The sequence below is a fragment of the Pelodiscus sinensis genome, chromosome 4, assembly GCF_049634645.1.
Source record: "Pelodiscus sinensis isolate JC-2024 chromosome 4, ASM4963464v1, whole genome shotgun sequence".
Taxonomy (NCBI): Eukaryota; Metazoa; Chordata; order Testudines; family Trionychidae; genus Pelodiscus; species Pelodiscus sinensis.
The window spans coordinates 47,784,679-47,801,377 of record NC_134714.1 but is presented as its reverse complement, the minus strand read 5'-3'; the positions used below and the strand labels follow the sequence as shown (position 1 = coordinate 47,801,377).

At 38.0% G+C, this 16,699-nt stretch overlaps 1 protein-coding gene across 6 annotated transcripts in view; it reads right to left on the bottom strand.

The window, feature by feature from the left end:
- Positions 1-16,699, bottom strand: part of RALGAPA1 (Ral GTPase activating protein catalytic subunit alpha 1) — a 230,850-nt gene that overhangs the window by 128,191 nt on the left and 85,960 nt on the right. For 3 of the 6 annotated variants that reach the window (XM_014570781.3, XM_014570783.3, XM_014570782.3), the window contains 3 exons: positions 4,545-6,110; positions 2,476-2,600; positions 1,416-1,632 (listed from right to left, as the gene is read on the bottom strand). In XM_014570781.3, coding sequence (XP_014426267.2) covers positions 1,416-1,632; positions 2,476-2,600; positions 4,545-6,110 — 1,908 coding nt within the window. The remainder of the gene's footprint in view (positions 1-1,415; positions 1,633-2,475; positions 2,601-4,544; positions 6,111-16,699) is intronic. The other 3 variants (XM_006117691.3, XM_006117693.3, XM_025181956.2) reach the window with 2 other exon arrangements.

Sequence of the window (16,699 nt, the reverse complement as noted above, 5' to 3'; positions counted from 1 at the left end):
TATGCAAAACACATTGTTATTACATATTCTGAATTCTATTTAATTGGCAAGGTCAATGTTTTTACTTCATTCTCATCATCTAAATATAATAATGCACAAATTATGGAATCTCTTCTAAACTATACTGAGGACTTGTCTACATGGAGACAATATGCAGCAAGCCTAGGTTTGAATCTACACCAGTGTTTTTCTTGTTGAGAAAAAAACGGTCACCTGCTCCTTTAAGGGCAGCCATTTTAAATTATGTTCTCCACGGCACACCAGTGTGCCACGGAACACAGTTTAAGAAACACTGATCTACACCATACCTCCTTGCCAAATCATAATTAGCCACGTGAATTGTGCTACCATGCACTGACAGTTCCATAGTGTGCTCTGCAAGCTAATGCAATGTAAATTTATACCGTGTTGCTGAGCACTAAGTCTCCATGTAAACAATCTGTAGAGTGCCTAAGAGACAGACAGTTATGTACTAACTTCAATTGAGAATACTGTGGCAAATGGCAGTATTCCACAAATAGCACTAAATTGGTTGTTTTGTACCCCATGTTTCAGATTTAACACCTTTGAGATTATAACCCTGAAGATAGAATCATTTGGGCCAACGTAACTTTCATCATGCTGCTTTATAGTAGGTTTTAGAGCATCACCAGGTTCAATCATTGCTGAGATTCACAATCTGTCACTACAAAAAAAGCAATCTGTGGCTTTTTTACACTTACACTTTGTTTTACTGGTGTAATTTGTATATGTAAAAGTTAACTATCTACTAGTTACTTAACTTCGAAAGTGAATAATTTCCCCACTTTACATAGTTATTTAAAAAAAAAAACCTCATCACTCCTTGCTTGTACATGCTGTAGAAAGTCATAATCTTCAGTGACACTTATGGCTTCTTCCCATTAACAAGAATAAGAGTGGCATGAATAAGAAGAATTAAAAGAAAAATGGTTTAATGCATTAGCTAGGTCTTCCTTAGTATTTTGCTTCACTATTCCTAACTACATAGTCAACAACTGCTATACTGTGAAAGGTTTCTACTGTTTTAAACTGATATTTTGAGGAAATAAAAAAGAATTCCAAAATGAGTTCATAAAAACATTCCTCAGTGTAGAGACTGTATCTTCCCAGATACGTTGTGTAGTGTTTGGGAGAAGGGGGACATTCAATACTTTACACAGTAAGGTTCCATTTCTGCTTTGGGCTCTACTATAGAACAAATAGTAAATAAAGTCATTTTTAATAAGAATTATTGTATCTTTCTTTTACTATATTACTTCACTAAGTAAACTACTTATAACATCAATAGGATGTTCACATGATTGCATCTTCAAGAGACCAATGACTACAACCTATTTAAAAATGAAAATATGCATAGATAAAAAACACTACTACTATTGGAAAAATATACTTGCTTTCAAATTTGCGGCCATCATACTGGAAAGCACTGAATGAGTCAGAATGACTATCTGAACTGATCAGGTCACTGCTTCCTGCACTGGCAGGAGATGTCCATTCAGAAGGCACACCCGGATCATCTACAGGGCGCATTTGATTCTGTTTGTTCAACACATCAGGAAGGTCTTTTGGAACTTCCAGGCTGCCAGGACTGCTCCCTCTTCTTGTCACATTCTAATAATTGAAGAATTGTAAAGTATTTTACAATCTAATAACGTTTCCTTATTCACAATAAGCAGTTATCACACATTTACAAATGTCAATATTTAGGGAAACAGCTTACAAATAATCAAAATCAAAATGTCTAGAGATGATTATAGATTTTTAAAGTATCTTTTTGTAAGATTCACTTTAGTTTATTGAAAGTATACAAGTTATAATATTTTGAAGTTACCTCCTTTATGAAAATAATTAAAAATAATTTAAAAGTAATATTCAGAAGTAACTGAACTAATTCTTCCAGTATCTGTAGTGGTATCATGAAAAGTACATAATGCAGAGAATTGTAGGGCTTAAAATTTGTGAACTCTGCATGTGCCAAAATTGTGCACGCTAAAAACCCCAATGAGCCAGTAATAAATGTGGGTGTAAGCATGTGCATATAACAGTGTGTAAAAATCTCTTACACATGCCTGTGCTTTGGGCTTTTTGTGCACAAAAATTGGGGAACAAATGTGCATGCATACTTCAAAAGACTGGGATTGAGGCCAATGTCTGAAATGTATTTGCTAAAACTAAAGAGATGCAGATAATATGGAGATGGAATATTTTGAAAATTATCTCCAAAATAGTAAACAACATTTTCAACCTAACCTTTCATTAAATATTTATGAGAAAAAAAAACAACCCTAAAAACAATCTTGAGAAATTTTGTTTTACAGCCTACAAAACCGAAAGCAAAGTCTCAATATGTACTAAGAGTCAAATGCTATGTATGTGCTAATTCGCTAGAGTAAACACAATACTCAATATTCACTTGAATGTCTTTTCAATGTATTGAAAAGTAATGAAACTTACCAAGGCACTACCAGTGCGGAGTCTCTCAGCTATAAACTCATCCATGAGGTCAGGAACATTTGTATTGCTACTGCCAATATCATTAGGTAGAGGGTGCAGCTTTTGACTCATGTCCTCTCTATTGGCTAAAAGCAAATGAATGACTACATATAGTAAGGGACACTTTCAAAAATACATTTTAAAATAACTGAAGTCAAATCAACAAACCTAGTCAGTAAAAATAGATTACTTCCCAAACATGCATTTAAGAATTTTCTCCTCTTGAATAGATTCAATTTTAAGAATTAGTACATCTCTTTCCCTTCCCTCCTCCCTCGCCACTAAGCAGGTGTTAGTCAATTTCCAGAATAACCTTAAACAGAAAGGAAACTTACAGGTAAGCACTACTCAAAGTTGTTAAAGCTTGCTTTAAGGATATAGCATACATCCCTCCTCCCTTCCTCCATATCACAGACACACAAAAATACAAAGTCTAAGATTTTGTACTATTCCTAATGAGAAACAATGTTGGTCAAGAAAATACACTATAGAAAAATATGATAAATGTCAGTGTAGTAGTGTATACAGTTAGTATACTTGCAAATAAAATATTAAAATAAAGCATGGCAAAACATGGAATACAAACTCAAAAAACTCTTTAAATGGTCAGTGATTTATGAACAATTAATTAATTTCTTTTCTTTTTTCACATTATATAGAATTCCTTTGCCTTAATTATATTATAAATGTCACACATAACTATAGCATTATAGCCTTTAAGGTTGAAATTTGTTCAAATTCCTACAGAAAAATTATCCCTCAGCTGACTACAGTAAAACTGATTATATTAATTGAACAATAAAACCTTAATATCAAAATATCAAATAAAATACTTTCAAATCATTTGCGTGTCAATATATTTTTGCAAATGTAGACTGTTTCCCTTGGAAAAACTACATAAAATATGCTAAAACAAAAAGTTCAGAAATAATCTGTTTTTCTGAGACATTACGATAATAGTATTACTGCCCAAATTGTTATTGTGCTAGGCGTACAAAGACTGCCCTCAGGTGGCATTAACATCTCAATGCAGGATGCATGACAGAACATTCTGTTAATCATGCAGGCAGAGCCGTGTAAAAGGAAAACCTACCTTACTGCTGAATGTTAATTTATTGTTCATTTAAGGTTATTTAAGATGAGAACTTAAGATGAATATTAGAATGATAGCCTTCTTCTGTTTGATCAGTCCATAGAGGTCCCATATTAAGCTGAAGGACTATCCTGAGACCTTTATGCACATCCATGATCCCAAGAAAAAGAAAGCAATGACAGACGTTGCCAAGATACAACAGCATCCACTTCAGTGAATGCATACAGAAAGGCCTAAAGCATGTTTTGAAATGGTTAAAACAAAAAATTACTAAAGCCACATTGGATTTTTATAACAAAGCCATTCAAATAAGAGGAAATTTCTGTGTTTTATTTAATGTTAAAATATTCTGTATTTGTTATATAACCAATTAAAAGCCAAGTCTCAACTTCAAAGCCTAATTTTGGGAGAATTTTTTGTTTTGGAGGAGAGAAGGAGGAGGAGGAAGAAAACACACTAAATGAACTAGCAATTTTTAATAGCTCAGTCTAACTGGCAGATAGCCAAGTCTTTTTACTACACAGATAAACCATAGGTACCAGGACCTAATATTCCACTAGAAATAAAAAAATATCTGGAAAGCTGGACCATAGGCTAAATTTCAAAACCTTCTAGTATAAGCTATGATTCAGGGAGACTTGCATTTGATCCCTTGGTAGGTCATTTACTGTCTCTTCCTCTTCCCTAACTTGATGGTCTTCAGCAGCAAAGAGGTTCAACTAAGTATCTTTAAAAAGGAAATTAGTCATTTAAAGTATTAAACATAACTTATGCTAGGGAAAAGTTCAGCTGGCTAAATGGCGCATGCATAACCAAACAGGGAAAGCAGTGATCATCCCAAAGCCTTTTGATTGCTTAAAAGAGCTTGCTTCAGTTGCATTAAGCCAAACTGGTGCTGCCTTTCTCCTTTGGCACTGTGCACACTGTTAGTGCTCACCTGCAGCTTTCCTTCCAAAATAGCCCATTACATGACTGTACAGATCCCTCAGTGGAGCCTCTGCTGGTATTCTGTTCTGCCTCTGTGGGGAAACATTTGCCTTCGGCTTCGAAAGAGCATGTACAACAGTTTTATAAACACCGCCCAGGGAGCCCTGCTGTTGTCCTGACTCCTGACCTGATGGCCTAGGTGCACTACGATTATGCACCTGATTAAGTCCAATACTTTCCTTTGGCAGAATGAGTGTTTGAGCTTCTGTGGATTCCTTAGTCTGCTTACTACTAACTGAAACTGAACTGACTACATCTAGAGGTCTATATACTCCTGGTCTGACCAGCTCCGTAACAGCAGATGTGCTGGTGTTTGTGTTGCTGCTACTGCAGCTGCTACTGGTACCACTACTGAAGCCACCGAGTTTACGAAGTCTTGCCCTCCAGGGGGCCTCTTTGTTTTCTAAAGGGTTATAAAATTGAACTGATTCAGTAGATGGTCTAAAAGTAACATGAACACTATTTCGTTTCTTAGCAGTTATTTTCATAATTTTGGCCCTATGGGTTACAGTTTCAGATATACTCCTTTTAGTTGGCAGAAGTAAGTTTGTGCCTGTAACATGAGGCATTTCAGGGTTAACTGGTGCTTTAGGTAGACCTTTCTTTGCATGCATAACACGTGTGCTGGTTATTTTTTCGTTAAACTGGGCATTTCTAGGCTTTTCAGCTAAAGCTACTTCCACAGCTATGTCTACATCAACTTCAGTAGCTGTTTGTCTGTACAGATATTTCTTCCTTTCTTTATCATCAGGGCTATTTGACCCATGCTCAAGTAAGTTTTTACTTTGTTTATCAATATTTAATTGTTTGGCTTTATACATTGCTTGATTTCTTGTAAAATTGTCTACCTGGGTAGGCGCAATATTACTTATAAAGCCACTTTGGTTCTGTTCTAGTTGTAGCTCTACATTTTCAGCTCTTTCGGAAACAGTGTTGCTACTTGCACCTTTAACAGTCTGATCGCTATACTCTAATCCATCCAGTGGTAAGCTATCATTTCTATTTACTGTTGTATTGATTTCAGGAGGAGAAGCCTCAAATTTATCTATTTCAAAGTGACTGCAAAGTTCTTCTTTTTCCTTAAGATATTCTCTCAGAGAGGAAAGGAAATCATCTTCACCTTCAAGGTCAACATACTGGCTTTGTTCAAGCGCTGAATTTGCAATATCTACTGGCCCTATCAAATGACAGAGATGGTCATAAATACTATCCCCAACTTCCAAGGAGGAATCTCTGCTATTTGTATCAGTAAAATGACTTTCAGTGGATCTATATACTGAAGAGGTCTCAGTGGAACTTTGTAAGCTTGGCTCATGATGGGATGAACTGTCAGTGACAGGAACTGCACCTTTGGCTCGTTCAACTGTGAATGGTTCCAGGATGTCAGACGTGCTGCTACTTCTTGGTAATGGCTGTTCCTCATTCAGTGCACCAAAAACTTCACTTGGGGTGTCCTCACTCTGTGAAAAATGTCTGACTCGAGATGGACGTGGAAGAATTTGAGTATCATCAATGTCTGTAGAAAAAAGTTATAAGTAATGTACACAAAGTAAGTCTACAAAGATTATATTATTCTCTGCTATATCCTGATTATATGCTTTTTTAAATATCCAGAAAAAAGTGCAGAGTCTTATTTCTTCAGTACAAAGATATTTCATCCAATACCAAATGTTAATATCATATGCAATAGCCATTACAGAATATGATATAAGTGAGTTAGACCATCAGAACACAGTTTAAACGTTAACATGCATGGAAATGGACAGTGAGATCATGAAACATTTGGAAGTACAGTTAAAGCTAGAGCTGTGCCAATAAGTTAAATAATTCAAGCAAAATTATTTTAACACTCAAAAGAAAAAAAGTTACTTGTAATATTAATTATCTCAACAGCAGAACTCTCCATGGATTTAAACTCTTGAGAAATAAATTCAAGAGGAGAACACGGCAGTTATCTGGAAAAATAAGAAAGTTCAGTACACATGGGCGACTTCTATATTTTTCACTCTCCATAATTTTTTAACTCTAATATATAATGTGGACATGCAGACTTAAGTTTTAAGAAGAGAAGATGCGGAGCAGTTAGGCCCTCTGAGACGTACATGTACAGACGAAACAACTGAATTCTTTTATTAGTAAAAGCATATTTTCCTATATACTTCTAGTCTTCAAGAATGCAAAGCTAAGAGGAGTAACTGATACAATAGATATTACCACACTAACTGTGAAAAGACCCCATTTTGGGAAGCCAACCCCCCCCCCCCCGCCAAAAAAAAAAAAAAACCAGACCAGGACTGGGATCAGATTAAAAGAAAGCAAAACAAAAAAACCTTCCTCAAAAATACCCATAAAACCTGCCCAAAAAAGCACAACACGTCAACACCTCCTCAAACAGTTTTATTCAAATAAATTTAGCATTCATGACCGTTACTAATCCTTGACCTAAAAACTAAAATCATACACCCACAGAACAGTTAACACAGTTTAACAGAATAAGAGATAAATCACCTTTAGGGGTATAGGAGAAAGCACGCTATGCCAATTGAATTATTAGTTCCTGACCCCCTCCACTGAGGTTGTTAATACACGTGAAAGTTAGTACAGGTTGTACTTCCTATAAGTGGGACTCTCTGGTCGGACAACATCCCTGGTCTGGCAGGGCCCAAGTATAACGAAGTTGGGCAGTAGGGCAGCAGAGACTCAGCTGGGAGCAGGGCGTGCAGGGGTGGGCAGTGCAGCGGGGAGCTCTGGTCCCTGCGGCCAGGCGGTAGTGGGGGCCCAGCAGCAGCACATGTGGAACTCTGGCCCCAGCTGCTGAGCAGCAGTAGCGGTAGCACTCAGGGATGGCAGTGGCAGCTGTGGAGCTCTGGCCCCGGAGTTAAATCCCCTGCTGTGGAACTCCAGCCCTGGTGGCAGCCAGGGAACTCTATCCCTGGCTGTGGAGCTCTGACCTAATTCAGGATTGGTGAGGTCCTGAGGGTGCCAGAAAAGGGAGGTCCAAACTATACTAACTGCAGTGCAGGGCTGCTGCAGAAGCAATATCTATCACCTAGCAAATGGGCAGCAATCACACCAACCTCCCTTTCACATCATTTCTAATGCCAATGGATTATAACTTCATCCCTCTAATTTCCTAAAATTCTAAAGCAAACAAACATATACCACCAAATCAGCAGCAATGTGTGATGAAAAAAAGGGATAACAGTAAATGTATGTTATGGATGCTAAACGAGTATGAATTTCCTGATAGGAATTATAGCTATTTGAGACAGTATTTTTAATAGAATGTGTAAGTTTTACTATAAAAGTATCTGCCTCATGTTTGTTAGAATGACTCATTTCCTGGTTATGCTTTATAATTGTAAATTCTTGTTGACAACCAGAAACACTATTAAAAACAATCAAGACTACTTCATCATAAAAATAGAGTAACTCTTTAGGTAAATTAATTAAAACAGTCTTCTCTTTACAACTGCAATGATATACAAGAGAATCTGGCAGGTTACAGATTAACCATCCTGTGTTAAAAAACATAACTTTTAGTTAAAACTGAGGCTGAAGTTACCTTATGAATCTCCAATTTTAGGGGCCTATGTAAAGAGAAAGATAACCTTTGACCTGAAATTTCTTATTATTCAACCAAAGGGGAATATTTTGGAGAAGTTAGATACAATTCTCTGTAGCCATTTCTCAGTGATGTGTGCCCCTTTGTGTGGAAGTAGTAACAAGTATTTTCAAGCTAAATTATTTAGGAAGTGGGAATTGGTTGCAATAGATTAAAAATAAAAACAACCAAATTGATCATGGGCATAATCCTTTAGGCCTGATCATCAAGTTCACAGATGACACTAAGCTGGGGTAGAGGTAGATACACTGGAGGGTAAGTATAGGGTCCAGAATGACCTAGCCAAATTGGAGGATTAGGCCAAAAGAAATCTGATGAGGTTCCACAAGGAGAAGTGAAGAGTCCTGCACTTAGGAGAGAAGAATCTCAGGCTCTGTTACAGGCTGGGGACCAACTGGCTAGGCAGCAGTTCAGCAGAAGAGGACCTGGGGATTACAGTGGATGAGAAGCTGGATATACATCAACATGTGCCCTTGCAGCCAAGAAGGCTAACAGCATATTAGGATGTATTAGGAGAAACATTACCAGCAGATCTAAAGAAGTGATTATTCCCTTTATTCAGCATTGGTAAGACCACATCTGGAGTACTGTGTCCAATTCTGGGCACCAATTACAGAAAGGATGTGGACGTACTGGAGAAAGTCCAGCGAGGGCAATGAAATGAGTAAAGGGACAGACCACATGACTTATAAGGAGGAGCTGAGGGATTTTGGCTTAATCTACAGAAGAGAAGAGCGAGGGGGGATTTGATAGAAGCCTTTAACTATCTGAAAGGGGGGGGGGCATTCTAAAGAGGCTGGAGAGAGGCTGTTTTCATTAGTAACAAATTAGAACACGAAGAGCACTGGTCTCAGGTTACAGTGGAGAAAGTCTAGATTGGATATTAGGAAAAACTATTTTACTAGGAAGGTAGTGAAGCTCTGAAATGGGTTACCTAGGGAGGTGGTGTAATCTCTACCCCTTGAGGCTTTTAAGTCTCAATTTGACAAAGCCTTGGCTGGGATGATTTAATTGGGATTGGTCCTGCTTTGGGCAGGGGGACCGTCCTGGTTGTGGCTGTCCTATGGCTCCTCCAGGCAGGTGCGGGGAAAGGGAAGCTGGTGCTTCAGATGCCCCAAGTGCATTGCAGGCTCTCTCCAGCCGTGCTTGTGTGGGGAGAACCTTGTGGCTCTGGCTTGGGGGAGAGGATGTGCAGCAGGAAGGGCTGATCCAGAGGTTAACCTCCCCAAAGGGAGTCTCCACCTACCTCTGCTGTTAATGGTATTTTTAAGTAGCTGAGTTAAACCAACACACAGATGAATGATGACACTTCACAGCATTTAGATATTCTTCAGTCTCTCTGTAGACTCAGACAAATATTACTACATCTGTTATGTTTTTTCACTCTTTAAAGATTTTCTTTGCAGCTAAAAGAACTAGAGCATAAGATGGCAGCCTAACACAGGTAGTGATCCACTGTATGCCTTTTCCCCATATCTGAGCCATGGAGATAAATCCCTTTTATTTTTTGGATAAACGTTGGCTTCTAAACAAACAAAATGTAAGCCTGAAAATGGCAGACTGTGCATGTGCGCAGTGGTATGATTTTCCATTACATAAAAGTGTACCGGATGCAGATCTCCAAATACATGCACACAAGTAACTCAGCATGCTGAAAGAAAAAAAAAAAACCCATAATTTTGAAATAAATACAATGTTGATTCTATATTCTTTAGTACTGCTGATGATCCACTCTTCATACATATACATATGAGAATGCAGACAATTCCAAACAAATTTGTTAGTAATGATTCTTGAGAGAAAAATTAAGGAAGTAAAATGCAAAAATAAATTAACTTACTGCAATGCTACTGTTTAGAATTTACAGACATGTTCAGAAATACAAAGTTCTGGTTTCCTCAGCAACTGGAATTCATCTTTGTTGCACACTAGCATAAATTCAGTTTTAGACACTATTTATTTGGGGGAGGAAAGATTCTTATTAATTGAACTGCAGAAACAACCAGTAGGGCTTGGAATCAAGTGGTGAGTAAAACACATGAAAAGTGTGTCATCTGTCTCCTTCCTCGAATCTTCCTAACCCCATCTTCTGGACCCACCGATGGCTTCATACTAAGAAACAGGATGAGCAGATGATTTCATAGAAGCTGATGGGGAGCATGATGGAAAAGGCATGTAGTCAAGAAGTGACTAAGGAAAGTTATTTACTTGTTCATATAACATAAGAACTAGGCTGTCACCAAATAAAATGAAAAGGTAGCAGGTTTTAAAAAAAAAAACAAAAGGAAGCATTTTTTCATGCAATGCACAGTCAACCTGTGGAAATCCTTGCCAGAGGATGTTGTGAAGGCTAGGACTTTAATGGGATTCAAAAAAAGAGCTAGATAAATTCATGGAGGCTAGGTCCATCAATGGCTATTAGCCAGGATGGGCAGGAATGGTGTCCCTTGCCTCTGCTAGTCAGAAGCTGAGAATGGGTGACAGGGGAGGGATCACATGATGATTACCTGTTCTTTTTATGCCCTCTGGAGCACTTGGCATTGGTCACTGTTGGAGGACAGGATATTGGGCTAGACAGACCTTTGGTCTGACGCTGTATTCTTATGTTCTTATGCTGAAGAAATCAACTTGTCAAGAGAAAATCAAAGCACAGAAAAATAGAAATTTGGTTTTGTTCGAGGCGAACTGCCATGACTGAAATCATCTTTGTAAACACCCTTCGGGTCATAAGAAATCCAAAAGAAGCACCTTGTATGGATGTTTTGGACCTACAGCGACCCTGAGAAATTTCTTGTGTGCTAGGTGATATCTATAAAAATAGATAATTGTGAACCAATGTCCTCTGTTTAATGAGGGAAATATTGCTGCCAAAATTCCCATTCTGAAATGTACTGCTTGAATGTATATAGTAAGCCATTATAGATCTGGGATAAGCTTCCAATCTCCCTTTTTTAGAGGGGAATCAGGAAATATCTTGAATAGGATCTTTTCCTTTGTTATAGATGAGTCTATGGCTGCGACATGTGGAACGAACCATTTTCCTGAATAGGCAGCTCCTCATGACAGTGGTCCCGTGGAGGTGGTGAGGGGGGGAGGAGAGGACACACACACACACACACACACACACACACACACACACACACACACACACAGATGGGGATTGTGAACAGGGAAGGAATTCACAGCTCTAGATTATCTTATCATAATTGTTTCTTTGTAGATGGATGGGTTCAGAAAGTGAAAGCAAGAAGTACAGTCTGTGTAGTTCTTCGCAGCCTCTGACACTCATAAGTCGTATGGTGGAAAAATGGTTGGGAAGCAAGTCTTTGCCTATATGGCTGCAGCCTACAGAACTCTTTCTTGCTGATGTATAAACCCCACCCAAATGGAGAGTTCCCAAATCTTCTGGTAAGCATAGGGATCTTCGCTCATGCTTCTGCTTAGAGGTAGCAAACGGCTTATTCACACCTTTCTTGGTAGCAGTACTGTAGGCAACAGAGCCTGGCGGTGCACTCTGATTTCTCAGCCAATTGTACATGGGATTCTCCTGGATCTGGTCCATGAGGAACCTACGCAGTCATTAGTCTCATACCTTGCAGGTTCTTGGAAGAAAGGCCTGGCAAAATCAAGCACTTGGAGGGAACATGAGTTTCTCTAATGTAGTAGACTGGATGTGGTTGTCACTGAATTGGGAAAGTTCAGGGACATAAGATGTAGTTCTTAAAGAACAGGATTCTGGGGGAGAACACTGCTTACTTTAGTAACACTGAACTATCTACATAAACTATTAACCGAAGTAAACTAATAAACATTAACAGATAAATCAGTGATGGAAGCAAATGTTGTACCCTGGAGACTACTCTGTTTCACATCATGGGCCCCAGGAAGGAACTGGATAGGCAGCTGATTCATACTATCCTTTATATTCTTGGTCTAAAGCACAAGAATGACGACTGTGTAGATGCAGAACATCAGCCACTGTTGTCAAAAATCTTCTGGTTACGGATGCATTGAAAGCATGAGCACCCCATAGTACAAATAGCGCCCATTGCATGAAGAACACACTGTTTCCAATTTGGAAGACATACGAGGATAAGGTAAAAGAACAAGGAAGAAGCAGAGACATCATCACTCATATGAGAGTGTGAAATCAGTTGCCTGAAGCCTGTGAATATGTATAAAATGCCATCTGAGCACACAAACCGTAACAGAGAGAGGCCTTTTTTGGTTGGGAGCCAAAGTAACAGAATAGGAAGAGACTGTTCCTTTGTAGAAATGAGTTATCTAGCTCAGTGCTGATAATCTAAACTAGCCCTCCCGTTTCCCCCCATACTGGATTCAGAATCATAGTCAGTGCAGCGAGATGAATGGACTGATCAGATGTTTAGTAAGGTATTGGTTCCCGTGCCCACTCAACTGCACAAACAGTATCTCGCTTTCACATGGCATGGATCTAAGTGAGAGAACAGCAGTGGCCAGGAGTGAGGGCAGACAATGGTCTTTCAACCATGGTCTTTATGTATAACTAGTTTCCAATTCAGTTCAATTGGCTCTGGTTATACAATTTGGCAGTTTTCTCCCACAGCGCTAAAAACCTATACCTAGGTCTATGATAACATTTTATATACTAGGAAATCTGAATCCAGCATTGGACCTTGCACACATGGTAGAAATTACAATCAGTGAACTTCTTAGGAACGGTTTTGAGTTCCTGCCAATGCCTTCCAATTCTAAACTAGAGGATCTTATCTTTAGCAAAGTTTATTTACCATCTACCCTGAACAAAGGGGGAGTATTTTTCTGGCTCATTCTGAAATATACTCAGCCATATGGACATGATAAAGATTTGAAATGAGCATATATGAAAAGATTACTAAAAGAAAAATGTAATGGGATATGAAATCCCTGTGCAATCAATTTATCTTTAAATTTTTGCTTTTGTTCATTATTACTTACAATAGCTTGGGACCTGATAATTTCATTTCCTATAACGTCTTAGAAAAATATTAAGGTTTTATGAACAGTGAATCACTACAAATACCACCTCTATAGGATTCTTTTGAAGAGTATTAAAGAATTAGCAGCCCTAATGGGAGAACAGTTCAGGGAGGCTAAGATGTTCTACATGGACCAACTGCAGTCATCAGCCTAAACTGACAAAATGCAGAAAATTAATAGCACTGGTCTGGGCATCTCAAAATCAACATCTTCTCAAGAGCAGACCATATTCCTGGTATTAATTCTGTTGCTGCTGCCTTAGCTGATCAGTTAAAGAGATTTAGAGCTTTCCTGCTAGAAGTTAAATGTGGAGCCCACTCAGGTTACCAGTTCTGTGCCCTTGATCACTTGAAACACTGTCCTGGAGTTATAAATTGGTACAAATATTCAGATACTATCAAAATCTTGTTTTATTTGGTTCTTTGAGAAAACTGACTTGCCAGGTGTTTAGATATAACCTTTCATTTTCCACCAAAACATGCCATCATCCCACTTACTTGCTGTTCCTGAATACAAGGCTAGAGCTTGACAATAAAGAAAAGCAGAGCATCAAGAATTCTGCACCATTCATCATATGATATCAAGCAAGCAGAAATGTGATTTAATAAAGCTGTAGCTCATGGCTACTATGAAGAGGAATCCATCTTTTCATTATGAGAATATTTCACTAAGAGCTACTTTTTGGTATTCTTTTGATAGACAAGTTCTCTGGCTCCCCCCACTGAATGAACAGATTCAGGCCAAATGGTGACCTGCACTACATGAAGGCAGTACAAGAAGAGAAGGGGGATTCCTGTACTTACTATCTGCATTACAGGTATCAGCACTGTGTAGCCTCCATGAAACTGCTCCAACTACCTCCAAACATGTAGGAAGAAAAGGGCCCAAAGTGTGGAGTCTTGACTCATTGTGTCACATCATTCCTCTCAGGATGCTATGGGCAATGACGGCTCTAGGCTTATAGGCAGAGGTACAATTGAGCTCTCAATAACTTAAAATGAACTAATTTTATGGAGTACAATGAATACTAACTACTTACTCATTGGGTGTATTTTGAAAAAAAAATGCTAGCTTATCTTAAACAGACGATTTCAAGATAATTATAACTGCACTTATTACTTTCATACCAAAGGAAATGTCCCTTTAAAGCTCAATGCAGAAAAAAGATTTTCAAAGTAATATTTTTAGAAATCCAGTGTTAATTCTGAGCATCCATTAAAGGAATTCAGTAGATAATCAGTTTTCAAATTCATAACGCCTAAAAATGTGTAGGAGGCAAATTAGCAGCCTTCATTCTCGGATAGCAGCTTCTAACTTCTGAGTGGGTCCTTCCATTATAAGGAGCAGTACTCAGCATATTTTTCCTTTCCTTTTTCTTTTTCAATGACCTCTCAAATGCTATACACTACAGAACAGAATCTGGAAGGTGTAATTTTTCCCCAGTGCAACTGAAGATAAGCTACCACAGATAGGAGCCTTTTTTCTCCCTTTTTAAATACAAAGACTGATCTAAGCAATTTGTATTCATTTAATTAACAAAAAAACAAACAAACAAACAAACAAAAAAACCTGAAGTGTTTCAGGTCCATGTTAGTCAGATTAGCATCTCAGTTGTTTTTGAGAGAGAGGAGAATACTATAGAAAAAACTATCAATAGTTTTGAAGTCAGAAGAATATTTTTTCTATTGATCAATTTTAGGATGCATAGGAACTTTCAAAGATTTCTGTCATTACACCATAACGTATGGTCACTTTCAGTACTCTTTGCATTACACATGTATACATACAGTGTTTGGTGCTTCATATTATATATATATATATATTGATGCTGTACTGAATGCATTTTATTTCTTACCAAGGAGAATATTCAATCAAAATTTACAGATTAAAATGTACCAGAACAGGTCTACTAGATATTTTATAGAGTTAATAAATCTTCCTAACTCTAATTCCAACCCACTAGTGTATTTAGAAGCTCTTTTAGATTAACCGAATCTTTCATGAAACAGATTTTAGAATAGTACAGGTTGAACCCCTCTCGTCTGGCACCGTGGGAGAACCTGATTGGTGCCAAACCAGAGAATTTGCCAAACCACAGAAGGTCAACATTGTCTAGCAGCATTACTAAACAGTTCCACCACTTACTGGGCTCTTTGAAGACATTTAAGGATAAATTAGAGCTAAATGTCTTAGAAGAGCCCAGTAAGCGGTGGAACTGTTAGTAATGCTGCTAGACAATATTGACTGTCTGTGGTTTGGCAAATTCTCTGGTTTGAAAGCACAGAACACAGAGCTAGAACTAGTGGTCATAAACCAGCTTTATCGGACAGCGGGAAACTTGGCTATACCCATGATAAGTGGACATCCAACCAACAAAAATTATACCAGACCATGGATGTTGCTGGACCAGAGTGTGCTGGACTAGAGAGGTTCAACCTGCATAGTATTAGCAAGCAACATTGAGTCTACAAATAAAAATATTGCATTTAAACTCTGTAAAAAAACCTCAATTCATTATTTGCATTCAAAATTCATAAACGCTACAGCAAAACAACACAGCCGGGTTATAAGGGAACACACTGGTCTGTACCAAGACCCCACCATTAACATTCTTCCTGTCACAGCAATCTTAAATTCTTTAACCCATGTTTTTAAGTTCCACAATGGACATAATAATAGTACAGAGCATTCCTTTTATAAGACTCGCATCTGTCCCAGATTATTTGATTCTAATAAGTGGTTGATTCTTACAAGGGGAGTACATGTTAATATACGAATTATTTTGTACTAGTAGTTTTTAAATCGCTAGATGCTGGTAATTCTTATATCAGTGATTCTTATAAATGGAGTGCACTGATACCATCTAGTTTTTCATTTGTTTTTACCCACACCTCTCAAAGTGCTTTACAAACAATGTTACAGATAGGGAAACTGTGGCACAAGGCAGAGAACTGACCTGCCCAAGATTACCCAGTAGGCCAATGGCAGAGACAGGAAGTTTCAATCCCAATCTAATGCTCTATCAACTATGCCATACTTTCTCACTAATAACACCCAAAATTATCCTGAGATCCAACTCCAAACTTTCTTTAGCCATGTAAGATAGCAGATATAGTGGGTGGTGAATAATAATAATAATAATAAAAAAAGTTGAAAACCATTGTTCAACCTGCTTCCCAGAGCAGAATACCATGGAATTCTGATGGGGTTAGCCAGGAATGCAAAAGTTATAAGAAAAGTAACAAGTTGTCAGGTTGCTTCACAAAGACCTTATTAGGCAGGGAATAAATAATAAGGGGGAACATTAGTCAAAACAAAACTAACAGCTTAATGAAGGTGTCACAAAACAGCAGGAAAAAACCCACACCTAGCACAACCAGTTAGTTACTTTTACAATTTGTGCTAATTCTAAATGCTACTCATTTACAGAAAAACAAAATTCGCCACAAGAAACTATTGTCAGACTTCCAGTCAACCAATAT